General features: G+C 47.6%; 1 protein-coding gene across 1 annotated transcript in view; it reads right to left on the bottom strand.

Annotated features, from left to right (window-relative positions):
• Positions 1-22926, bottom strand: part of LOC119091021 (GTP-binding protein Di-Ras2) — a 122326-nt gene extending 99400 nt beyond the window's left edge. The window contains exon 1 of the mRNA XM_037213741.1: positions 22726-22926. Within this exon, the coding sequence (XP_037069636.1) occupies positions 22726-22926 (201 nt within the window). The remainder of the gene's footprint in view (positions 1-22725) is intronic.
• Positions 22927-24763: the final 1837 nt, after the last annotated feature.

Genomic DNA, 24763 nt, shown 5'->3' with positions numbered 1-24763 from the left:
GAGTCATGATGATGGACGGGAGCTCGTCGACCCAGTCATACGCAACACAAAGTCAGTGTTCCGTTAAAAATTCCAATTATGATGACAGAGGCAGTCTGTTATCATGGCTGGCCGATGAAGGTACACACAAAGGACATAAGGACTCGAGTTATTGAAAGCACGAGAAACCGCTCGTTTCACGCAGGGATCAAACGCTGTCCATAGGAGACCAAGCTCAGCGCTAGACGGAGCACCGGCCTCCCCGACTCCGTTCTTCACAGTGACGTTTTAGCTGCCGTAGCTGCGGAAGAAGACCCCGAGGCGGCGCACAGTGTGCACCGAGGTGCACACTGTCTAACAGAACTGTCGCGGGACAACGTCACACTCACAGAGTCTTCACAGTGACGTGCTAGCTGCCGTAGCTGCGGAAGAAGATCCCGAGGCGGCGCTCTGACGGAACTGTCGCGGGACAACGTCACACTCACGGAATTAGGTGCTGGAAATCGTAAGAGTGAATGAAGCCCAAGCGGGAAACCGTCAACTAAAAATGGCGACCGGAGAGACACCAATCGTGGTGCAGATGTTCACCAAGGCCGATGGAGTGGGTTGGTGAGCATGCACGTGCAGTTTGTGCAAAATAAGCTGGAGGACGTTACACTCGTCATAACTGTCGCCGCACGGCGCGATAAATGTATAGAAAAGGCGCGCATGATCAAGATGAGTGCGGAAGCAAACCACCGTGGAACTTGTACAAAACGTAACTTAAACGTTTGAATGCAACGATGACGGTCCGAAACAGAGCTCAATAAATTGCGTCAGCTTAAAGCAAAAGCTTTGCCACTAGCGCCGCGCGGGCAACACGTTCTGGTTGGCGTAGCTGGTGTTGACAGATGAAGGATGGTTTGTGGGGCCCGAGTAGGTGCACTGTAGCACGCGAATAACGAGCTTCCCACGTTAGACTCGGATGTACCGAATATGGGGGCTAGTACGAGCGCGGCTGTTGTTGATTGGAGTTTTAGGGCGCGCCGACTACTGCGCTCATTTTACGCCCATAACAGTTAAATGACTACCTACGAGGGTAAATGGCTAAAAATATAAACTAGTCCGGAATGAAAACGGCCAAGATGTGACAATAGCGCGTCACCAATGACGTCCGAATACGTGAACCCATAATAACATCTTGATAATAAATTTTTGGCAACGTAAGAACTTCCTACACGCGGTATAAACTATTAGGGCATGTGTATATGAAGTGCAAAGCTTAACATGCGATTCGAACCTGAGGGTATGTTCGATAAATTGTGAGCTGTCACATAGTAAATCAAAGAGCGTCAGGGACGGCGCCGCCGGGCCAAAGTATCTCAGACGCTCGACGCGTAGTATGGGACAGCGTACGAGCACATGTTCCACTGTGAGCGTGGCGTTGCAGTGGCGACGCCGTGGTAATTCGTCGCGACATAGTAAGCATCGATGCATGGTCAAACCACGAGCGACACAGGATAACTTGCTCCCGCCTAGACTTTCGATAGGATGACTGCCATTTCTGAACAATCGGCTTAATGCTTTTCATTTTACTGAAGCCCATCGCATCCCAAGTGCTCTGCCGTTCCCCGCGCAAAAAGGTAGAGATGGCTGAGTATAGGTCTGTAGCGGGTATTGGAAACACTCTGCGACAGGGAGGAAGAGAAGCGCGCTTTGCGGCAGCGGCAGCCAGCTCATTTCCCGCAATGCCAACGTGGCTCGTAATCCAGCAAAGTACTACGGTCTTGCCAGCCCGGTACAGAGTCGAGACGCAGTAAAATATCCTGTATAAGGAGGATTTACCGGATTAAAACGCCTTAATGCCGAAAGGGTACTTAGGGTGTCCGACAAAATCACGTGCACACTGTCTTCGACCACCTCTTTAAAGCAAAGCGCCTTCATGATGGCCACAAGCTCTGCAGTATACGCGGACGCATGGGCTGGCAATGTAATTGATCGCGTAAGGGGGCCACACACAAAGGCGAAACCAACACCCGTATCAGTTTTGGAGCCGTCTGTATGCGTAATTGTGAACTCCTGATGTGTTTCGATATGTTTCAGAGCTGTTGATTTGCAACACACGGAACCATAGATTGCTTCCGAACCTCCGACAATGGGACGTCAACAGTTGGCGATACCATCACCCACGGAGCGGTCGGCAGGCTACGTGGGCGTGCCACACCCCGAAAACTTGAGCCACTCTTATGAAGAACATCACGGTCACGCACACAGAACGGCACCACACGTGTTGTTTATTCCCGCTGAAAAAACATTAGATGTGCGGCATGAGAACACAGCGTCATGTGTTGGGTAGTTCAGGAATTACGCGAGCTTGCAAGCGTACCGCATCCCCAACAACTTTCTTCGGGTAGCCAGCGAAGGTTCGTTGGCTTCCACAAGCAAGCTGGCTGTCGGCGATGCACAAAATTCACCAGTAATGATCCTCAAGGCAGCATGGTGGACTGCATTCAATGTACGTTTTGCGGTCTCGGAGGCGCTATCATACACAAAATACGCATAGTTTAGCTTGGAGCGTATCAGTGAACGGTATAACAATAAAAGTGTTTTCCGATCCGCTCCGTAGGATGTTCGTGCCACGCATTTCAATATGTTCAGTGTCTTAAAACACCTGTCACGCAGAATGATAAGATGCTCCTTGTAGGTCAAGCGCTTATCAAAACGTAACTCCAAAACCGTGCCACCGTATGGCAGGGGATAGGCTGTCCATAAAGCTTAAGCACCATGTCGGGACACTGACGGCGGCGTCGACAAAAGTGGACGGAGGCTGTCTCCGAGGTCGAAAACCGTAGCCCGTTGAGCATGCTCCATCTTTCTAAGCGAGCCACACCCAACTGCAACTGGCGCGACATGGATGCTGCCGTGGCAGAGCTGCACCAGATGGCGAGGTCATCAACGAAAAGCAAGCGACCAATCGCCTGGGGAAGGCTGCCCCCGACATCATTTATCATGACAGAAAACAACGCGACACTTAGAACACTACCCTGGGGAATGTCGTTCTCCTGGATGTATCTTTCGAGCATATGGAACCAACACGGACTCGAAAGAAACGCCCGGCAAGAAAGTTCGCAAGAAAAGTACCCATAGCTCCGCGTATGCCATACTGGAACAGCTTTCGTAAGATGTCATATCACTAGGTAGTGTCGTAAGCGCCTTCGATGTCGAAAAATACAGCTTCTACGTGCCACCTTTCCTTAAAAGAGATGCGCACAGTTGAGTCCAAGGGTAAAAGATGATCGGTCTTTCGATCGGTCTTTCCTGAAACCACACTGGGCGTTCGAGAAGATATTGCTACTGTCTTAACACCATGGCAATCGTGTCTGAAGCGGTGTGTTTTCCGAGCGGGGTGCTTCATGTCGGGACAGAGACGGTGTTCGGGACCATTCCTGGCTTGATGCTGGCTTCGGCTAGCGCCATTATCAACGGTATGGTATCGATGAGTAGCGTCATTGTCGTGACACTGCAGTGGAATGCCACTTGAACCATCATGCAAGTTTCACGTGGAAGATTAAACAGTCTTGCGGTAGGCACTTCGGGCCGTTATAGGCTCTCGTATGGCCTGGTCACATTTGGTGGTACAGCAAGTGATCGATGCAGGTGAGTCCTTTTGAGGACTGTGTGGATGGTGCATGGTGGCGTGAGCTATGCCGTAAAGCGAAGGATGTGTGTGAAGGATATGTCTGAAGGATGGTGTGAAAGGTTTCCATACGATTTTCCCGAAAAAATACTTTTATGTGGTCGTGTGTGCCTATGGCACTCTTTCCACAGCCAGAGAGCAGGCGTCAGCAGAACTTTTACCCTTTAAGTTCAAGTTTCTCTGTGTGAAACTCAATGTCTTAGCCGAAAATGTCTGATTTACATACCAAACGCATGAATGTATGTATATATATGCCTCTCTCTCTCTCTCTCTCTCTCTATCTCTCCTCTCTCTCTCTCCTATCTCTCTCCTCTCTCTCTCTCTGCTCTCTATCTCTCTCTCTATCCTCTCGCTCTCTCGTCTCTCTCTCTCTCTCTCTCTCTCTCTCTCTCTCTCTCTCTCTCTCTCTCTCTCTCTCTCTCTCTCTTCTGTCAGTACATCATTACTTCGGTGCGTATAAAATGCGCCATGACGAAAGCACTTTAAGAGTACATCGTCACAATCACATCTACATTATCTCCCGTCCACCACTTAATTACTCAAGATTTGTGCAAAAAGTTGTACGTTCGCTTAGGGATGGAGAGGGTTTCTGGATGAAAAAAAATGCTGTCCCAAATTTGAAGGCGTCTCCTGTCCTCGCACGCTTAAAGAATGTCAGTATTTTCCGCAAGTTTAATATCAACCCTAAGACTTAAAGTCATTTGCTTGTTTATGGAATATATAGATGCACGACACACTTCAACATCGCGACGTAAGACCGGACATTTATTGCCGTCATGTATATGAATATTTATGTGTGTGATAAGTAGTTATAGATATATTTTTGGAGGTTGGGTATACTGACCAACCCGAACGTCTCAAAAGTACATTGAACAGTAAACTGCCCTAAAATTCCCACGAGAGCTAAGCGAACTAACTGCAAAATGCAACACTTCTCTTGGCGTGAATGTTGATGGGCAAGGACAGAAGCTTGGAACGACTGTATACTGAAAGCAAACTAATAACAGGCGGTGCTTTATTACTGACAGTGAATGTCCCCGATGCCACAAAATTAGCGTCAGAAGATCACTCCTTAGATGTGCATCGAACCATTGTTTTGATTGAGCATGATTACATTCAGCATTGGTACGAATCAGCCAGATCTTGGTGAAACACGATTTTGCTTCTTAAAATTGAAATGACATTGAAAACGAAATGTAGCGACATATGACAAGACACTCTGGCAATAAACCAAGACAAGACAAACAACCAACCACCCAGCTGCATTGTTAAAATCAAATGAGATCTGTCTACAAACAAGACGAAAAAGCTCTACGACAAATTATCTCCCTAAACTTGAAACGAAAAAACAGCCACAGAATAGACAATTACATTTATTATCATCACAGGAATGTTTCAAACATTCTTTTCGGAAAACACTCTGAAAACCCCCAAAAAGTCAAATTTAGCAACGCAATATATTAATTTGTATGTAACCTCGAAGGCTGCAAACTTCGCTCTACACACTACACTGGCGTAACCACGACACTCTTACGACGCCCAACAGTGATTTACGCGACAGGGCACATCTGAAGCACATGCGAACGAGCATGACAGGCTTAACACGACAACAAGTGACGACCAACACCGATGTTATTCACCCGCTCAATGGCAGACGACGTCCTCAAACTTGGCAACGTAAATTTATCAACGAATTCGATTCAGCCATAACCAAAGAAACAAGTTGCTGCAGAACACTTCAGGTATTTGGTGGTGGGCGGTAGGTAATGTCGATGTGGTTGTTGCGATGTGCTTTTAAAGTGCTTTCATCATGGGTGATATACATTGGTGTGCGGCGTTACTGTTGCACGCACCTGTGCCCACCCCTGCGGCCGATCGCCGGAGGCGGGGGCCGAGCCGCCGCCTCGGTCAGCGGTCGCCGGGACACCAGTCTTCTGATTCCGTTGAGAGCGCTCATATTTCACGCTGGTGACTGAGAGCACAGGCGGGCCCAATAAAGTCGGGGGAGGAATGGACGTGGGGTGATGGAGATGATCTGGAAGACTTCTTGCGACGCTGGGATGCATATAGGCTGGAGGCTTGGGACAAAAAGAAGGCGGTGGGGAAGGCGCTTCTTGGCCTCGGTTCGCGCATTGCGGTGATGGATGCACTGTTATAAGAGGATATAAAGGATGTTTAGATCCTGAAGTCGGCGCTGCGTCGGGAGCTCGGTCCGTCCCACAGCTGGTGTCAGGACCGGCTCAATTAGTGTTAACAGCGTTTATAGATATGCGGCATTTTTTCGATGTTTTTTTTCCTTTGTTTGGTGGCGCTTTAGCTGGCTCGGAGGCTGACGCGTCTGCTGGAGCCGCTCTCTTGAGCAGTCTGTTTTTGGGATGGCATCCCATCCGATGCAGCAGCGCAGCTGCAGCTGTTGTATCCCAGCACTGATGTTCTCGCGTGGCCCGTTCCTCTAAGGCAGCACGGCGTGAGGGTGAGCCAGACCTGACTGTAAGACCAGGCGTCGGTACTCACCCTATCTGACCAGCGGACGGTAGAGCGCTCGTCGGGTCGCCTCTCGACGGCGTCTTCCGCCCGGGCGCGGCCTGACCGACTCGCTCCGAACCTCCGCCGACCGACGGAACCCTCCGACACCGCGTCCAGCCCGGCAGTGGCGACGGCAGGCGGCCGGCGACCGCCCCGCGTCGGCGCCGGCGGTCACGCGGTCGGCGCGCGTCGTGCCCCATCCCCACTCCCGCTAAAGGGAGACGCGACATGTCACTTCTCGGCCGCTCACGCGCGTGCAGCTCGCTGTATTCGACCATTCTAGAGCCTCTGCGATTTCGTTCACACCACCTGGCAATGTGCGCGCACAGCTGCGAAGCAAAAGCTATGTGATTAGAAATTGTTCCCACACGGTGGCCGGCGCCGGCATAGTGTATTATAGCTGCCGTGATTTTGGAGTGCCGTCGTCGCAGCCTGCACTGGAGCAGGAAGAAGACACATCTGCGACGAGCAAATATCAAGCCCAGACAGACGCTCTACGGTCAGGCAGACGGCCAGACCACTGAGTTCGGTCGGTGCTGGCGTCGAGTCCGCTCGTTCAGACTGCCCCCTCTTGCTTTCATCTCCCACACCTGTCTTCCCGATCAGGAAAAATGAGGTCAGAAAATGCATCGATTGTGTCTTCAGGTTAAGCTACCATCTACCATCATTTTCTAGGGCATAGTGGTTATCATAATCACGCATAGTAAAGTGAGATTACACATGTATGTCTAGCAGGCGTTCGGCCAGGGCATTTATTACACGGTTGGATGAATGAGTCCAATGAAATGGTGAAAAGGAAAAGATGATCAAAAGCGTGCGAATAATCGCTTTTTGAACATTTAAAATTGTTGGAAAAGAACACAAAGTATTGAGCTTGAGGCCATCTTCGCTGTGCAGGGCTTTTTCATTCTCCAAACGTAGTTCCGAACACTCATATTTTACATTCACTTCAGGATTTTTTGTCACGTTTATTCCGGAGATAACACTTATTGGCCAAACATTTCCAGAAAATGTTACATCAATGGCCCCATCCCTAGGCCGTGGTGCATATGACAAAAACGGTGTAGTTAAAACATTACACTCAAATAATCATTACAGGTTTTATGCAATGGTGACAAAACCACATGCAGACTTACCAAACGAATGCCACCAAAGTCTAGACCCTGACTTAAGTCTTCATAGTTGGGGATGTGACCTGACCTGATGGTCACGGCGTGACATGATGTTCCTAATGCAAGCCAGTGCAAGTGACCATCTAGATAAGACAGCAGTAACGGCCTTATTCCTCGTAGAAGAACCAGGATCATGGAGATATGAATGGGTTGATCTTTCGGCACCATGCCTTTATCAAAACAATGACAGAAGTGAATGCAAAATTGCCTGCCAACACCGCACCACGCACCGCACACCACGCGTCAGGCATCACTTACACATGTTAACGATTTTGAGCTAGCACACATCACACATCGAGACACATATCACGTTCGCATGAATGGCCGTGATGAGCCCTGTGCGTAAACCTTTGGTGGCCGGCTTTTATCAGAATAGGTTCACTTCCTGAATGACCTTAGATATCTTCGATTGATAGACCGAAAGACATCAGTAAGATCTGAGTGTAGATTCCCAGACATCGGTAAGAACTTTCCGTTAGCTTTCAGTACTAATGTAGAAGTCAGCCTACAGAAATTAAACGATGAATTACTACGCACGTTCAAAAACTATTAAGTAGGCAAACTAAATGTCACTGCAAACCAGCCGAGCTTTATCAGGAACCTTAGCAATAATGTTGTCATAGTTAAACAGAACGAGCAGTGTAAAGGGCTTTTTAATCTTAGATTGACTCACTTATGTAAACAAGCTCAAACTATATTTGACGATAGCGACAGTTATGAAAAGCTGAACAGGAACTCAGCCCCTCAGGTGGAGGCTAAATAAAAAAGAATAGTTAATAGCACATTGCAAGGGAATGTTCCACATTTGAGGATATTGAGATAGGTATCAGATATGATGGGAAAAGCCTACTTGTAACTATTGGTAAGCTTTCAAGAGTGAAAAACGACGCTAAGAAACAAAATTTCAAGGTTTAGAAAAATGCACCCCATTACGTCATTGGTTGATGGCGTCATTGAATGGTTCTGTGACGACAGCAATACCTGGCAGCCTCTGGCAGCCAGACCTAAAGAATACCTCGAAACACACGAAAGCTAACGTCAACTGGCTATTCTCTTCGCGGGGGCCGTGTCGAGTGGCGATTTAGCGGGTGGTTTGTGGATTTTTGGCTTGGTGATGGCCGTAAGAAAAGCTTTGGTGGACTGTTTGACGTACGCAACGTAGCGATTGCCAGCTTTTATGATTAATATCAACGCACGATATGCTGTGCTGCTGCTGGTGCTGCTGTGCTCTTGATGATTTTGTCAATACTTTATTGTCGATCCATCGTTGCCTGCAGTGTTGTAGTCCTGACTTTGATATCATGTGATGTGCTCACTTGTTAGTTCCTTTTGTATCTGGAAATGCAGTGCCATGCGAAAATTAATAAATTTGTAAAGCTGCTATTAATCAATTGCCAAAGCATTGCTATTGCTATGGTAAAGACGGTAAGACTGGGCTACCAATATTTTGTTTTTGCTTAGAAGGATTTATGCAATTAATAGTGAACTCTGATCTATCCATTGTGGTGCAATGACATTCTTGCTGTTGATAGTCCTTTGGCATCGTTAAATCAGTCGTTACCAGTCATTCATAGATTATAAGCTGCTGCCTCATAGGCTTGAGAGAGAAGTCAACCAATGCGGTGCATTGTGTTATGGCACGGGTCAACAGCTGTGGCACTACCTCGGTGCTGTACTGTGGCATGCCATCATGAACGACGATATGGTTTTTGTATTGCAATCCATGCTGCTTTCATAATAAATTTCATCATGAAAAGATGGGTCAAGTGTCCTCTCTTGTATTGACTCCCCATCTGACATATGACTGACCAAAGACACATGATACAATCAAACTTGTGCCTGGTTCCCAAGATTTCTTCCCGGAAACCGGTTCCTGTTTCCTGCTTACGGAACCAGGAAGAACTCAGGAACTAGTCCGACAATGAGTCGAAAGATCCAGCAAGAACCAGGACCCAGCTTGACAGCAAGTCGAAAGATCCAGCATGAACCAGGATCCAGCTTGACAATAAGCCAAAGATCCAACAAGAACCGGGATCCAGCTTGACATGGAGATGAAAGATACAGCAAAAACCAGGATCCAGACTGATACCAAACTGAAAGAAGTAGCAAGAACTAATATCCAACTTGGATTGGACATAGGGACCCAGCAAGCACCAAGATCCAGCCTGGCAATATGTTGAGGGATACAGCAAGAACCAAGATCCAGCCTGGAACATGCACAGTGATCCAGCAAGAACCAAGATCCAGCTCAGGATTAAGATGGGGATTCAATTTCAACAAGAACCAAGATTCATTCCAAAATTATATTCAGAAACCAACAAGAACCAGAATCTTACCAGGAGTTCTTCACAGCAGTTGCTGCTCACAATCGCCACTTTTTCAGGATAAGCAATGCGTGCTGTTCCTAATGTAAACTAATAAAACTAAGTTTATGAACATTGCTGGTTATCTGCTCAGGCTGTCCCTCATATACCATAAGACAAATTTGCTGTTCTTCAAATTTAATAACACTACAAATTCAGAAGAACAAAATCAATGACTTGTCACGATACAGGAATGACGCACACCTCCTATGTCTGCAACTTGGCTGTTAGCTGTCTAACGTTATCCTGAAAAGAAAAGCCCGCTCTTCCGTGCGCATATCACAGAAATAGTGAATACTGTATATATTAAATGTATTATACATATATATATATATATATATATATATATATATATATATATATCAGTTTACATAAGAATAGCACGAAACGGTCATCAATCAAATCTCGCAACAACCATCCCCAACACCTCGCACAACAATGTGGCGCCACCGCGTGTCACCCATCAAGGCCGCAGATAGGGAAGCTTGTATCACACGTTTCGTTTATCTAAAACCCAAAGGGAATAATAATAATATATATATATATATATATATATATATATATACGTATAGGTATGAGGTGTGAAATCTGCGGTATGAGGATGTGAGATGAACTTGCGTCCGACTGCAACGGAATATATGCATTGTGTTAATAGCTGAGAATGTTCCCTCTGTCCATTTACCAGTTACCACCATATTCTGCAGGAGCGTTTCTGGCAAATAAACTTATGGCAATAATGGTGTGGAGATTTGGCAAACAAAGGAGTCGTAGCTGTTCTTCCTGAAAAAGCCGCGAGAGCCAGGAAACGGGCTGGATGTTACCGGGGTCTGTGGTTGTGTCAAAAGTGATTGGAACCAGGGCCTGGCATAAGCAGGCAAAGGAGCTAAAGAATGTGAGTCAGCTCTGGCTCAGCCATAGGTACTTGAAACATGGATTACCAAGGAGCAGGCAAGTGGCTTGGTTGCTTAAAATAACGATATATATATATATATATATATATATATATATATATATATCAGAAAACAGATCCAAATCCAGAAAACAGATCCAGAAAACTATCCCAGTATCCTAGGTTGCCATCAAAGCTCAGTAATTATCCTTTACACAACCCCAGCCCACCTGCGAACCAAGGTTAGTCCCACATTGATGCTGCTTTATCATGCACATAATGAATTTATATCTGCCCTAGCCCTGTGCTCAGGTCTCTGGAAAAGCTGTACTGTTGTTACAGAGTCAGGACATGCTGTTTAATTTGACTTGTCTGTGATGTACTGATCTGCTTTTTTAGAGTAAAGTATTTGGGTTGTGCAGGGTGCCCTTTTGATGCCAATTTTTCCAACGTCCCAAGACTGTCAGAGTACTTCATATTCTGACCTCATGAGTATAGTGTTGGTAAAATAACTAGTGTGAACTGTGAGACATGGTGTTTGGTATTCATGGTATGTTGGTATTTGTGCTGCTTGCCAAATAACTTATGGGAACTTGGGGTTGGTATTGACAGAAAAACAACGGCAACCAGGAGCTGAAACCAGTGCTTACAAAATAACTAATGGGAACCACTATGCAGGTCTTGCGTTGTTGAAAGAAACAGTGGCAACCAAGATCCAGGGTTTTGTTTTGTATAAGAGCCAATGGGAACCAGGATGCAGCATAATGCTTTGTCAGAAGATCCATTGGAAACCAGGATCTAGGGTGTTGCTTTGTCGAGAAAAAACATTGAGAACCAGGATCCAGGGTCTCGTGTTGTTGAAAGAACTAGTGAGAACCAAGATCCAGGTTCTTGTTGTGCCAAAAGAACCAGTGGGAACCAAGATCCAGGGTTTTACTTTGTCGAAAGATCCAGTGGGAACCAGGATCCAGGGTCTTGTTGTATCAAAAGGACCGGTGGAAACCAGGATCCATCTTCTTGTTTTGTCGAAAGAACCAGTGAGAACCAGGATCCAGCATCTTGTTTTGTCGAAAGAACCAGTGGGAACCAGGAACCAATATAGGAACCAAGCATATGTCTGGATGCAACAAACAAATCACTTTCAGCAAAGCAGACAACCAAAAAGTGGCATCACATGCTCAGCCTGTTTTGGGAATCCACAAAACATAAGCGAGAAAGACGCAAGCACACCTTCCACTTCCACAGTCATGCAACATGCTACAGCCATCAGGCTACTTTATTAAAAAATAACAGGAAAATGTTACATGTGGTGAAGTGGCAGTGCAAACATGCTGACCTTGCACAAGGCTGGAGGCGTGACAAGCGCACGAAGTTATGGTTGGATGGGTAAAATGCAAGGAAGTGATGAAGCTGCCAGTGCACACAAGTCTCACGATAAAAATATTATGAGGTGCTATCCAAGACACCAACAGCAATACTTTTCCACCTTTCTCAGCACCCAGCATCTCACGCAAGTTGCAGGGACTATGACATTGATGACTCACAGTTAATGCTCGCCTGCATACACAATTTGTGAAGACAGTACAATGTGCATCAGTAGTAATGCAGCTCTATATTTTCAGAATTCTTTGGGGAAAGACAATTTTGCAAAGCCATATAATGTGAGCCTATACTAAACATGTGCACTAATGAGCTGTGCGCACCAGCCCCTATTGTCAAAATTAATTGCTGATATAATAACTGGCAATGGATTAATTACACGCTGTAACACCTCAATAGGTTCAAAATGTTTGCAGCATCCTTATGAAGTACCAGCTTGCCTTTGTGCGCCCTTGCAACATAAGTGCTAGTGCTTTCTTAGTTTGCCAGCGTTCCTTCATCATAATCAAACACAAACATAAAGGTACAGGCAGGTATCAATATATCACATTTCATTGGGAGACCGTAGACTTAAAGAATACCAAAACAATGCTTTCTCAGAGGTACAAACCTTGCACGCACACTCCTCATCACATCAAGATCAATACAAACCACTGGCACACACCACACACATTTCAAGCCCCCGATTCACACTTTTTGTCAAATGAGTGTGATCTTACACTTGCACTGCTCGCGGAACTATCAAATTGCAAGTTTTCTCGCAATTTCCGCCCAGATTTTCATAACAGCGCGGTTCACCGTGACCCCCCTCAAAACAAAGTCCCAACGGGGGTTCATGATAATGCGGCTCAAATCGGCTAAAAAGACAGATTTGCCGCCGCGCATTCTTTTTTATAACTTTCGGGAGAGTGACCGTGTTTTTGGGTGCCGTGCCTTTTTTGCAGACAGTGGCATTACTTTTTATAGCATTGACCTGTGGCCTAGAAATAAAGAAAAATGGCCGGTTCAAGACAAGTGCCGCACAACCCGAAAGTGCTAACGCTTGCGTTCGCGACACGCATTCAGCAGCGAAATCTTGCTAACAGCCGATCTCATCTTCCGCGCATTTTATCATAAGTGTCGCATCATCGCTTGTGCGAATGTACCAGCGGCCATGCTGTTTTAACCATAAGTAGAAAACAGCCTGTAGTATGACCGCGATCGCATGACGCTTCTATGACGCCATTGATACCGGGGCAACTTTTAAACAGGCTCCAAATAAACCTTTTCGCACTTAAGCGGGCGTGTAACTCAGGAACCAGATCGTTTGGGGTCTTAAAAAGGACATTACTGTGAACTGCATCGAAAGGTTCTCAAGATGGCTATTTCAGTTCAAAATGCCCTACAAATGTGGAGCATTCCTTTAACGGAAAACTTTCGGACAGAGTCATCAAAGATCTAATACCTAGACATAGCAGAACGTCTGTATTCTATGGGCTGCCTAAGAAACACAAGCCTGCGGTGCCCCTTACACCTGTCATATTCGCGTGCGGTGGTCCCACAGAAAAAACTTCATGTCTTTTAGAGAAAATACTTTACCAAGGCTTTGGGTTTGCTCTCACTTATCTGTGGGACAACGTATTGTTTTTATAAAGGCTTCTTATCATTCGCATGCAGATAGGTTACCACAAGGCAACATTTTCTCAGCGTAGATGCTGTCAATTCCTATGGCAATATGACAGTCAATGAGACTACCGCTGCCGTGAAAGCTAGGGTGAACAGACATTTCCATGAAATTGATGCTTTCGGTCTATCAAAAGAGGTTATCTGCGGTCTTTTAGAACAGGGCCTCCAAGATAATTTTTCTCGCTCGGATATGACTTTTACCGACAGAAATCGGGTATAGCAATGGGGAACCCATGCTCCACGTCTGGTGATAATATTCCTAGACCAATTTGAAACGAAGGCCCTGGCTGCCAGCACATTAGAACCAAATTTATTAGCTAGATACATGAATGATAATGCTGAGGCATAGACGCACGGACAGCGTGCTCTTGAATAATTCTTGGAGTTCATGAGCAACGAGCATCCAAATCTAGCATTGCGATGGAAAATACTGGCGCGGAAATGGCGCCAGGTGACGCCTAAAGCCAGTGGAGAGAAGGGACAACTGCACAACGTTAGAAACGGAGCTCTTTATCAAGCACACGAATTGTGGCATAATTCTGCACTGCGAATCTGAGCATCCAACTTCCACTAAGCACAGCATAATTGGTGACATGTTCCATGGGGCTCTAAACAACTCATTAAATAGCAAAAAAGAAAGAAAGAGCGTAAATGAAACATATATTTTGCTGTTGGACAATCGATTTTCTCCGCGACATTCATGCGGAATGTTGGAAGAAATAAAAATATGTCTGGAGCGCGTGGGAGGTATGTGGTTGGAGGCAGGAATACGTCCTATTGGACGAAGGGTTCTTGGCACTACCTTACATAGATGAGCATTTGCTTTGGAAAACCACACACGTTGTTAAAAAATCAAAACTGTGCGTATGCATAGCTTGGGAAAACGACAAGTTTAAAAAGCCTCTGGTGAAGCCTTCCATCTCGTAGCCTGAGTGCCCGGGTGGCAACAGATGTAATTTATGCACTTCTGGGTTTCAAGGGGCTTGCATGCAAAAAAAAGGTTTACGAAATCAAGTACAAACTGTGTGAAAAACATGAGAGGGACATAGTCCATGTCGGGGTGTCCATGCGCCCTATTCGTTTGGGACATAAGGAACACATGCAAGACGCCAAAAACAAAACAGGGAATACCCCTTTCGGTGACCATTTTTTGGCAAAACACGCTCGAACTGAACTCGAGGGAAGTATGCACCCTATATCCCTTTTATAGCTCGAAGTCATCTTCAGAGCACGGGACCGCCCAGTCAGGGAAATAAGTGAATCCATTCTTCTAAAAAGTCGGTGACCAAATCTTAACATACAGCGCTCATCATGGCCGATGATGCGAACGTGATATGTGCCTTGATGTGTGATACGTGGCAGGTTAAAATCGTTTACATGTGTAAGTGATACCTGACGCGTGATGTGCGGTGCCTGTTCAGTTAAAATCGTTTGCATGTATAATTGATGCGCGATGTGTGATGCCTGTTTACTTCAACTCGCTAGCATGTTTGAGTGAAGCGCGATGCGTGATGTCTATTTGCCTGAATTCGTTTGCAGGTGCATGTATGTTCGCACATTCTAACTTACAGATAGACACTGTAGCGCGGTCATGACTGGCAATTACTCTTTGCCTAATCCCCGGAATGTTGGTGTCCTGTAAAAAATGTGGCTCGCTGAGGACCGGCGACTCTAATTTCGCGACAACCGGCCGACGGCCAGACATCTTTCGTTGCCGGAGCCATATCTCGATAGCCAACGGTTGCAACGACATGAAACTTGCTCACCCAGATAGACAACTCAATGGGCCATCGCACTGTCAAGTCAAGTCAAGGAAGTCGTTTTCTCTGTAAACTGTCAGCCAAAATCTCACCTTCAGTTTGGTTCAACTGAGATTCAAGTTCATTTAGTTCTCTGGTAACTTCTCTTATTCCTTTATAGTACGCTTTTTGTGCGCCGCATACGACATTGTTCTTGCTCCGAGTTCTTGCTCAAGTGAATCAGATATAACGAATTCGGCATGCCGTTGATTACTAATGAGAAGCTCTTCAGTATGCAAGGGGGCTGAGTACTGCCGAACGGTTTGGCTGATTTCACTCTTAACTAAATCAACATGCGTACTGCCTCGCAACAACGTTGTGTTCAGCGTGAAGTGACTCCTACCTCGTGGGTACTCTGGTAATGTTAGAATTAATGCTGTTTTCATCAAATGGTCTGTTCCAAATCCAGCTTTTATGACCGCATCCATAATGTCCCTCTCAACCTCATTGGAACAAGAAAAGAATTCAAGGCGTGCCTATTTCAGGACTGAGTTTTTGACTCTCCATATAAATCTTCGGACATTCTCGTGTATTGAACGAAACATGCCCGTCAGCTGGAAAAGTTTCACCCAGCTAAGCGCCTTTTCTTTAGACTTAACGCTACTTTCACGGGCGAAATTGCACGCATCCTTGTTTTAGAAAAGTACCAAGTTGAAATCCCCCACAATTTTATGTTCGGAGTAGTACATGTACCCCGAAACTGCACTCTTTCTTGCCAAAGATCATCAAAAAGTTGATGACTTTTCCGATTTGGGTCATACAAGCTCACTAACAACAACTTTCGTTTATTTTCTTTCTTACTTTAGTGACGATGTGTCTCCCATTTTCACTGTGAATTTTAGTGGTCAGAAAGTCAGCTTGCATTCTGTCAGAACCATTACCCCCTAGACGCAAGAGAAAAGGAAGTAAATAATATATCCTTACCCCATACCTTTCTCAACATGTTTTCTTTCCCCCGCATACAATAGACATCTTGAAGAAAAGAAACGTAGGAGTTGAATTTGTGCAGAAGGTGGAGCACATCTCGCCTCTTTTTGTAATCGGTCCATCCACAGCAATTTATCGAACGCATTCGTGAGCCAATAATTTTAATGGAAAAACATTAGTGGCGTTATTTAATTCAGCTGGCCCGCTTGCTGCAAAAGGAACTCCCCTTTTACACCATGGACAGCGGCCGAGCGGCAGGCAAGCTGAGATCATCACAACACTGGCTGCTAAACTGGCGAAACAGCCCCCAGAAGCACAGCGCTGCTGAGAAAAAGGCATGGCTGCCTGATTCCCACACACTCCATGCATAACAACAGACACAGAGAAACGTAGACTCAATAGCATGTACGCAGAGCACGCGGCGAGGCATGTCCTAATCACCACATGTCGATGAATCCGACGCCTTTGAAAGAGCGAGGTACGTTCCTGGCAACACAAAACAGTTTTTTTAAAAATCTCCTACTGAGTGACTCAAACTCAAACGAAGACTTCCCGCAATCCGTTGCAAAGGTCCGTACTGTGAAAGTACAAATTTTAAAACACCTGACGAGGCGATCCAAAAGTGCGCCCGGGCACAGCCTTGCCACTCTTTCCCTAAAGTTCACAAACAAAGGTCATCGCCTCAATCACAAACACGACACAGTACACACGATCACATGGAAAAACTACCAAGTGTGCACGAGACAGGAAGAGCGGAAATCATTGGCACCCAGTACAACGCGAAACAAGTGGGCACCCCACTTCATTCCGTGCAAATCGCCGCCCCAGGGCCGCCTATCGCAGAACCACCTGGATGCCCAGTTCACATAACTCCTCAATTGTATTTGCACGCGTGATGACTCCAAACTGCTCTTTTTTAAGAACGCTTGCTCATCTCTAGCAAAGTGCTATGAATCTTGTTCGATTACTTTGCGGCCAGAAGACTACGGTAGATTTTCCCGCGCAAGGCTGTCAGGTTTTTATTAATCAACATGTTCTTACCACGCAGCTGACACCTACGCGCCTTTATAAGATCACGGAGACTCCTTTATCCCGAACACAAAACCCGGACAATTACCCTGTTGTTTGGCCCAGGGAGCCGATATGCCGGTCGATGTCGCGCTCGTCCATTCGAAGATCTGAAAAGCTCTGGTTTAGGGTGTGGACGACGAGGCCGCTGATGTTCTCCTGGTCCCCGGCGTCAGCACCGCCCCTGCGCTGTCGGTTCCGACCGGGGACGCCAGGGGCGCCACGGGTGGTCCGGCGCATCCGTCCCCCGCTCTCGCTCCACCCGGGGAGCGCCCGCGTGGCCATCCGCGCGTCGCAGGGGCGGCTCCAGGCGGGCCGGGTGTCTCGCCGCCATGCGATCACCAAACAGAGCGAGACAGGGCAACCTGGAAACGGTCTCAGCTTCCTCCTGTCTTGCAGAGTCTCTATCTCCCCTTTAATTTTCCACATCTCTATCTACAAATTTTCGATAAGGTTGTCTTTATCTTCAACATGGCGCTCGAGATAACCGAGGCTGTCTTTAAACGACTCGAGCCAGGCGTGAAAACCTTTGTTAAAATCGCTCAGCTCCTGCGCCGTGGTAGCTGAGATGCGGTTCTCGAACTTTTCCAGAGCGGTATCCAGGTGGTCCGTGAGCGCCGTTAATTGGCCAGCACCGTGCGTTGTCCCAACGGAACCGCCACGAGCGCCGCGCTCGCTCGCTGGAGCCGCATTGTCGGGCTCTGATCTGTCACGCTTGCTCCGACTGTCATTTCCGACTGTCTGCGACTGTCATTTCCGTCTGTCTGCGAATGGTATGATCTCTCCAGTTCGCTCACAGATGATCTCTCAGACATCAGAGGCGCATCCAATCCGTCACTGCTGTCTGCGGTCCTGCCCTGATCCTCCGGCTTTCCTGGCGTGACCACGAGGACCTCCTCCAAGATTCGGGGGCGCCCACCAATTCCAAACAGCCGCGGGCTCTGCACAGCACACTCGACGCGGCAGCTGCACTACGCTTGCATCAAGTCGCCCACTATTTCACCCTCGCCGGCGCCGGCGAGCAAACCGCGGTAACACGGTAAATGAATCCGGCGTCCTTGGAACACTGAGCAAAACAGGTGTCGTAGCAAACGGTGCAAACCTCCAGAAGCCAGCTGTTGCATAACAGGGATGCAGACGCTATCTCCTTACATTTTGATTACATTTCTGTTATTTCGTTTATTGCGCCTCTATATGTGCCTTGTGGGAAGACTCTGAAGTGCTTATATCACGCATGTTGTATTTATCTAGCAAGCTGTGGTTTAGATGCCTGAGTAAATTCTTTAGAAATGTGTGGCAGCACACATCTGGTAACATCTGGCAACAGTGGTAATGTATTTGAACCGTGCGCAAGAACTAAGGCATAGTCCTCGGACGATACCTGAGACGGGTAGGCTGGCATAAGCCACAATGGGTCAGAACATCCTGCTGGTGAGTAAAACTCTGCACACCTGAAGCCTCCGACCATTCTGCTGGTGGGTAAAACTCTGAACGCGGGAAGGATATGACCATTCTGCTGGTGAGTGAGACTCTGAACACCTAAAGTGTCTGACTATTCTGCTGGTGAGTAAAACTCTGAACACCTGAGGCATCTGACCATCTGCTGGTGAGTTAAAACTCTGCACACGTGAAGCATCTGACTATTCTGCTAGTGAGTTTAAACTCTGAACACCTGAAGCATCTAACCAATTTGCTGGTGAGTTGAAACGATGAACACTAGGGTGCTGGGTTAAACTGAAAACCTCATTTATTGACCTTATTACATCTGACCTTATTATGAAGATCCATCCTGACTGTCCAACATCTTCAAAGTGTAGGGAATGCTGATTTAAAGAAATATCAGTGGCGATTTTAGTTTAGCATTTAAGTATGGGCAGGTCTGGTCAGACTCTGCTGCTGAGAAAATACACTGTATAACTATTTTTCCAACAACATTTCCCGAAATTAATATTGTATTATTCTCGAAAACATTCAGGATAAGTTATTCGTTCAGCGTAGCTTACCGACGTTGATTTGCTTTTGCGCTTGATAAAGTATCGCTCTGATTCGTCTTTTTCATTATGTAAACCGATAGGAGCGGGGGGAGGGAGATTCAATGCGGATCAGCGGAGGCTCCGTGCTAATGACAGAGCCCCACGTAAAAGTGAACAGTGTATTTGCATTGACATAAAAAACAGCTAGCAATTCGGAATAAGGTTCATAATTGCAGGTAAAATATTCACCACCAAAAGGTCAAAAGCAGGAAATGTCAGAACAAGGTTGTGCGGCATTTCACAAACAAAAACAAAAAATGCACGCAAAGGATCTAAGAAGGGAGATATCCACCTCCAGGACAATAATCGCCAGGGCCATCGTAATGGCTTTTCAAAAATGGAGAACCATAAGTCTGCCGCGGCGAAAGTTTTGCACTCTGATAACATCCTTTTGAATGTGGAAGTAATTCCAGACCTCGTATGCCGGTAAAATGGATGCCACCTAAACTCTTACGTGCAATAACGTTATGATTATGTTTTCATGTGTGCGCGACATGCAGTACACAGATAACACGTACCACCTGGTCTACAGTGATAAGAAATAACAGCTAAACTTGTATACTGGATGAACACCGCTGCTTCAAATAATAATCCTCTTCAAAGACGTTCTCACAAATACACTGAACATCCGTTCGGAAGGACCAAAAGCGCCCCGCAATGTTTGGCGGCCCGCATATACGCTGCGTTTACACTAACCGGACTTCCTGCCTGAATGAGACCGCCGTGAGGGAATGGGCAAGGAGCTATGAACCTACCTTGCTGAGTAGAATATTTCTTGAAGAAATCGATGTAAGAAAGCAATTTGATATTATTGTAATAGCCGGTAAAAAAGGTCGTGGTTCCTCTGCTCCATCACGGTTCTTACCGTTTCTCTGACATTGACAACTACTACCAGATTAAGAGGTTGATGGCGCCATATAACCTCTATACGGCCACATATGCTAAGCGCATCATCGATCACCAATATGCCCGTCTGTCTGTGTTGCAGGTTCTGTCGCTGTGCCTTCTGGTGGTGCTCGGCATACTCTTGCTCGCTGATGCAAGCCCACAACAGAAAATGCTTGCTGGCGATGCTGCGGAGATTGCCGCCCATCTTCACAAGCGTGCTGCTCCATGAGAACACTGCGTTGATCAGATCTCCATGGTGTGCTGATCTGGAGACATGCTGGCAGTTTCGAGGCGCGGTACTAAGCTGCATCACCAGCTCGCAGCAGAGAAGTTGTGACGTGATGGTCTTCGATACGCTGTTTGGAAAATGTGGTAATATTTCTATGCTTCTCCGTTCGTGTGCCACTTGCTGAGCTGAAGGTGAATGGGAGGGGCAAATTCCGTGGGCTGCTGCTTCTTTCTTTTTTTCTGCTGTTAAAGGGCATCGATGAGCTCATTCAAATCAAACAGGCATAATAAACACAGCTTGTGCTCCGTCTTTGATATTTGCAGGCGAGGAGATAGATGTTCCGTGTGTCCGTCATTGCTGCGGTCGCCAACGGGTTGATGTGATGTAGGCAGAGGTGTTAGAACGTGTAAAAGTTCACTGAAAAAGTTTTGACACCCCTGTAGGGAGTTACGCGATATGTCTAAAAGTCCGCCACTACGAGGGGTGCGTACTCCCCAAACATGTCTTTCAATTACACTTGACTCCCCATATGACACCTTCATCGGGAGTCAGGACGCTCCCCAGGGCAGTCAATTCTCTCTTGTGACTCCCCAGATGACTACCCTGAGGGTGCATGTGACACCCCTCACGGCCCGATGAGGGAGTCAGGCCGTTAATTTCGGGAGTTGCAAATGGTAAATAATCGGCTTATGACTCTTCTCTTCATGCATGCGGGACGAATTGGCGAATGGTGTCACCAGCGATGGGTGTCAGGGAGTCACACTATCCCTGCCGGGCGCCACCAATCCAAAGTGTGCTCGGCTGTTCGTGATTTAGCAGCAATTCGTAACGAGTTTAGCAGCAATTTGCAAACAGCATGCAGCCGCGGTGATTCGAGGCAAACACCACGCACCAATTTTATCGAAGAGTAAACTATTTCGAGCTCGGAGTATACTGCGTATCCAAGTACGAAATGGTTGTAGAATTATTAACAAATTGGTATTTTCTATCGAAATCTCTGCCATTTCGCACTCACTCAGCACAACCACGCTGTACACCTAACGCCGCAGAGAATTGTCGGGGCATTTGACTTGATGGCCTGTCGGCACGCGCACACTTCTAAATTAATGCCCGATAGGAAAAAGGCAATGCATTTGGTCATGCTTTGTTGCAAACATATTTAGACGACACCGTTTACTGCAAGTGTCTCATGCACTGTGTAGGAACATCGTTCACTACACACACCGTACACACACCCCGCACTGCGTGGGCAGTCACCCTAGGTGACATATAGGGTAAATCAGTACGGCTGGTGCACCTTTGGCATGTATCCAGGTGGAAACTGGTGTTTTTGACAGGCACCACCAGCAAAAAGTCCAGTCTCTTTCCGGCAACGAAGATGGTGTGGTCCCATGCAGGCAAACAACCGCTCAAGGTGGCGTGAACTGTTGAAATTGATCGCCTCTGAAATTGGTCTCATATTATCAGAAGCGCGATATAAAGGAGCGAATATGATCCGCACGACATATAATGGCACATGTATACCATGCCGGCGCTGGAACAATGCAACACTATCTATGTGGCTGGTCAGGACTGGAATTAATGCGTTGACACGCCCCAGGGTGAGGGTGTAGGACCTTCAGTTCGGCCTCATTTATCCACGTCATCCAGAATACATGCTCTGAGCATATATATATATATATATATATATATATATATATATATATATATATATATATATATATATATATGAATATGTATGCATGTATATATATATATATATATATATATATATATATATATATATATATATATATATATATTCCACGCTTTTCCGACTGCCGCCAGAGTAGGCTGGGCTGCTGGGCACTCCTTTCCACGTCCAGGCGTCGGCTGGCCACCCATGGACCGACGGAATCGCCCAGTCGAAAAGACGACGCTAGAGACCATCGGGACATGACACATAGGCTGGAGCCGTATCAGGGAACAAAGCCAACACGGTTACGCGGGGGCGTCGCACGGTACGGCCGGAGCTGGTCCGCAGAATCGGGCGGGACGGGTCTGGCGCTGCTGGCAGCCGACCTGCAGGCGTGGCCAGCGACTGGCACGGAGGCGCGACTGGCGGCCGACTCGGTGGCGCTGCCGGCGGGACAGTCTGTGCTTGTGGCCAGGGCGGGTGCGGCGCCGACAGCAGCGAGCGCAGTCCGAGCAGAGGCAGCGGCCGCGTCTGTAGGAGGTGAGCAGGTCCCGTACCCGCCGGCCGCACGTCTGGGTCGGAGGTTGCGGGCTTGACGCGGTCGATCGAGACCACGTCTCGGCGGGAGCCGCGGTCTGGGGTCATCGTCTTGGCCATGTGACCCAGAACGGCCCGTCGTACCAGAGGCGGCTTCGTTGCGTCGCGGCGTAGGAACACGTGGTCGGCGTCGTGCAGAGCGCGCGGGACATGTGACGGCTAGCAAGTAGCCCGGGGTGGGGCGGCGCGCAGCTGCTGCACGGCGTGGCAGAGGTTGGCGGCGTAGGACGCTGGTGTCGGGCGACCTCCCTTGACGGGCCATGAAGAGTTCGCCCGGCAGCCGGAACGATGCGCCGTACACCATGTCTGCGGCCGCGCAGCCCAGGTCGGTCTTGACAGCAGACCGCATCCCCAGCAGGATGAGAGGCAGCACGTCGATCCGTGTAGTCTGCCCGCTCGCTGGTAGCGGCGTCTTGAGCTGTCGGTACGTGCGTTCGACGAACCTGTTTGCTTGCGGGTGGTAGCTGGTGGTGCTTGCATCCCAGGAAGCACGACTGCTCAGCCCATAGCGCCGACTCGGTCTGATTGCCACAGTCTGTCGTGACCTGTTTGGTGGCACCGAACCGAGCGATCCAGCCACCGACGAAGGCGCATGCGACGGCGGGGGTGCGCGTGTGGCGCAGGGGGATCGCTTCCACCCAGCGGGTGAAGCGGTCCACGCGCGTGAGGAGGTGCGTATAGCCGTCGGACGGCAGCAGCGGCCCGGCGATGTTCACATGAACCGTGCTGAATCGCTCACGGGGCACATCTACTATTAGTAACACGCGTCTCGATTACAATTTCAGAATTGAGTGAATTTTATATCCTACGCCTTATTGCGGTCACCGCATTGCAGTTTACTTCCTCACAGAAAATGTCCACGGAAATGGAGCCTCGCGAAAGACACAGCGAACTGTCTTTGAGATCTCGCGATTGGTAAGACGTCTATGTTTTTTTAAATGATCACATTAGACCAAGAACAAGTCCAAATTGTACTGAAAGCCAAACTGTTTCAGCTTTGCATGCGTACAAAACCATGTAGCACAGAGGTATGGAACATAAAGGAGGCGTGTTTGTTGTTTGATCATGAGTACAATGATACGTTTTGTTTATGATTTTGTTAATGATAGTTTTAATCGTTTCGAACCTTTACTTGTAATGTAGGGCTTCGTTAACGCAACAGTGTCAGCCCTCCGCTCGCGGTTCGCAGAATCTTCGCTTGCCGCCCACCGCCCATGCTGGCCCTGGATTGTCTTGCTTTGCCCCTAAAAAATATTGTCACTCTGGAACTAGAATTGCAAGGGACACGTTTTTGGTGTTAACACACGTGCAATGTATGCCCCAGAGGCTACCAAGGATCTGAGCGAGGCTCCACAATATGCCGGGCTGGTATCCTCAGAACTCCTAAGAAGAAGGGGCGTCCCATCGCCCCCCCCCCCTTCCCCCCTTCCTGCAGGGCGACTATATTGCGCAGAAAGAACCAGCAGTTTAATGCAAAATTATTCCAACACGTGTCGCGCCAGGCCTGGAGCGTGTCTGAGGTATGGTGGACAGTCTGATGATGGTTGAGATGAGGCTCGAAGCGCACACGGGATTTTCAAAGGGGGACATGGCCTCGAGGAGACCTGCATGCTGGACGTCGTCCCAGTGCTGCTGGCCACCGGTTCGAACTCAGCCATCTATTCTGCTGCCTCAGGTATCGAGGCCCTTCGTTTGAAGACTGCTGTTGGGATTTTGTTGTCCATGGCCTAGGGCAGGTGCGCCTTCTTTCCTAGCAGCAGCAGTTATCCTGATATTAGATAAAGTACACTAAAATGGAGCGTTTTAGTCGTGTGTATGACATTGATAATTGTGGTCATGAACAAGGCTTTCGGTGATATGCCGATTCCTCTGGCGCTGCTCGGCATGAACTTCATTA

The sequence above is a fragment of the Pollicipes pollicipes genome, unplaced genomic scaffold, assembly GCF_011947565.3.
Source record: "Pollicipes pollicipes isolate AB1234 unplaced genomic scaffold, Ppol_2.1 Scaffold_3216;HRSCAF=3773_pilon_pilon_pilon, whole genome shotgun sequence".
NCBI lineage: Eukaryota > Metazoa > Arthropoda > Thecostraca > Pollicipedomorpha > Pollicipedidae > Pollicipes > Pollicipes pollicipes.
The sequence above is the reverse complement of the archived record's forward strand: the minus strand, read 5'-3'. Positions and strand labels throughout refer to the sequence as shown.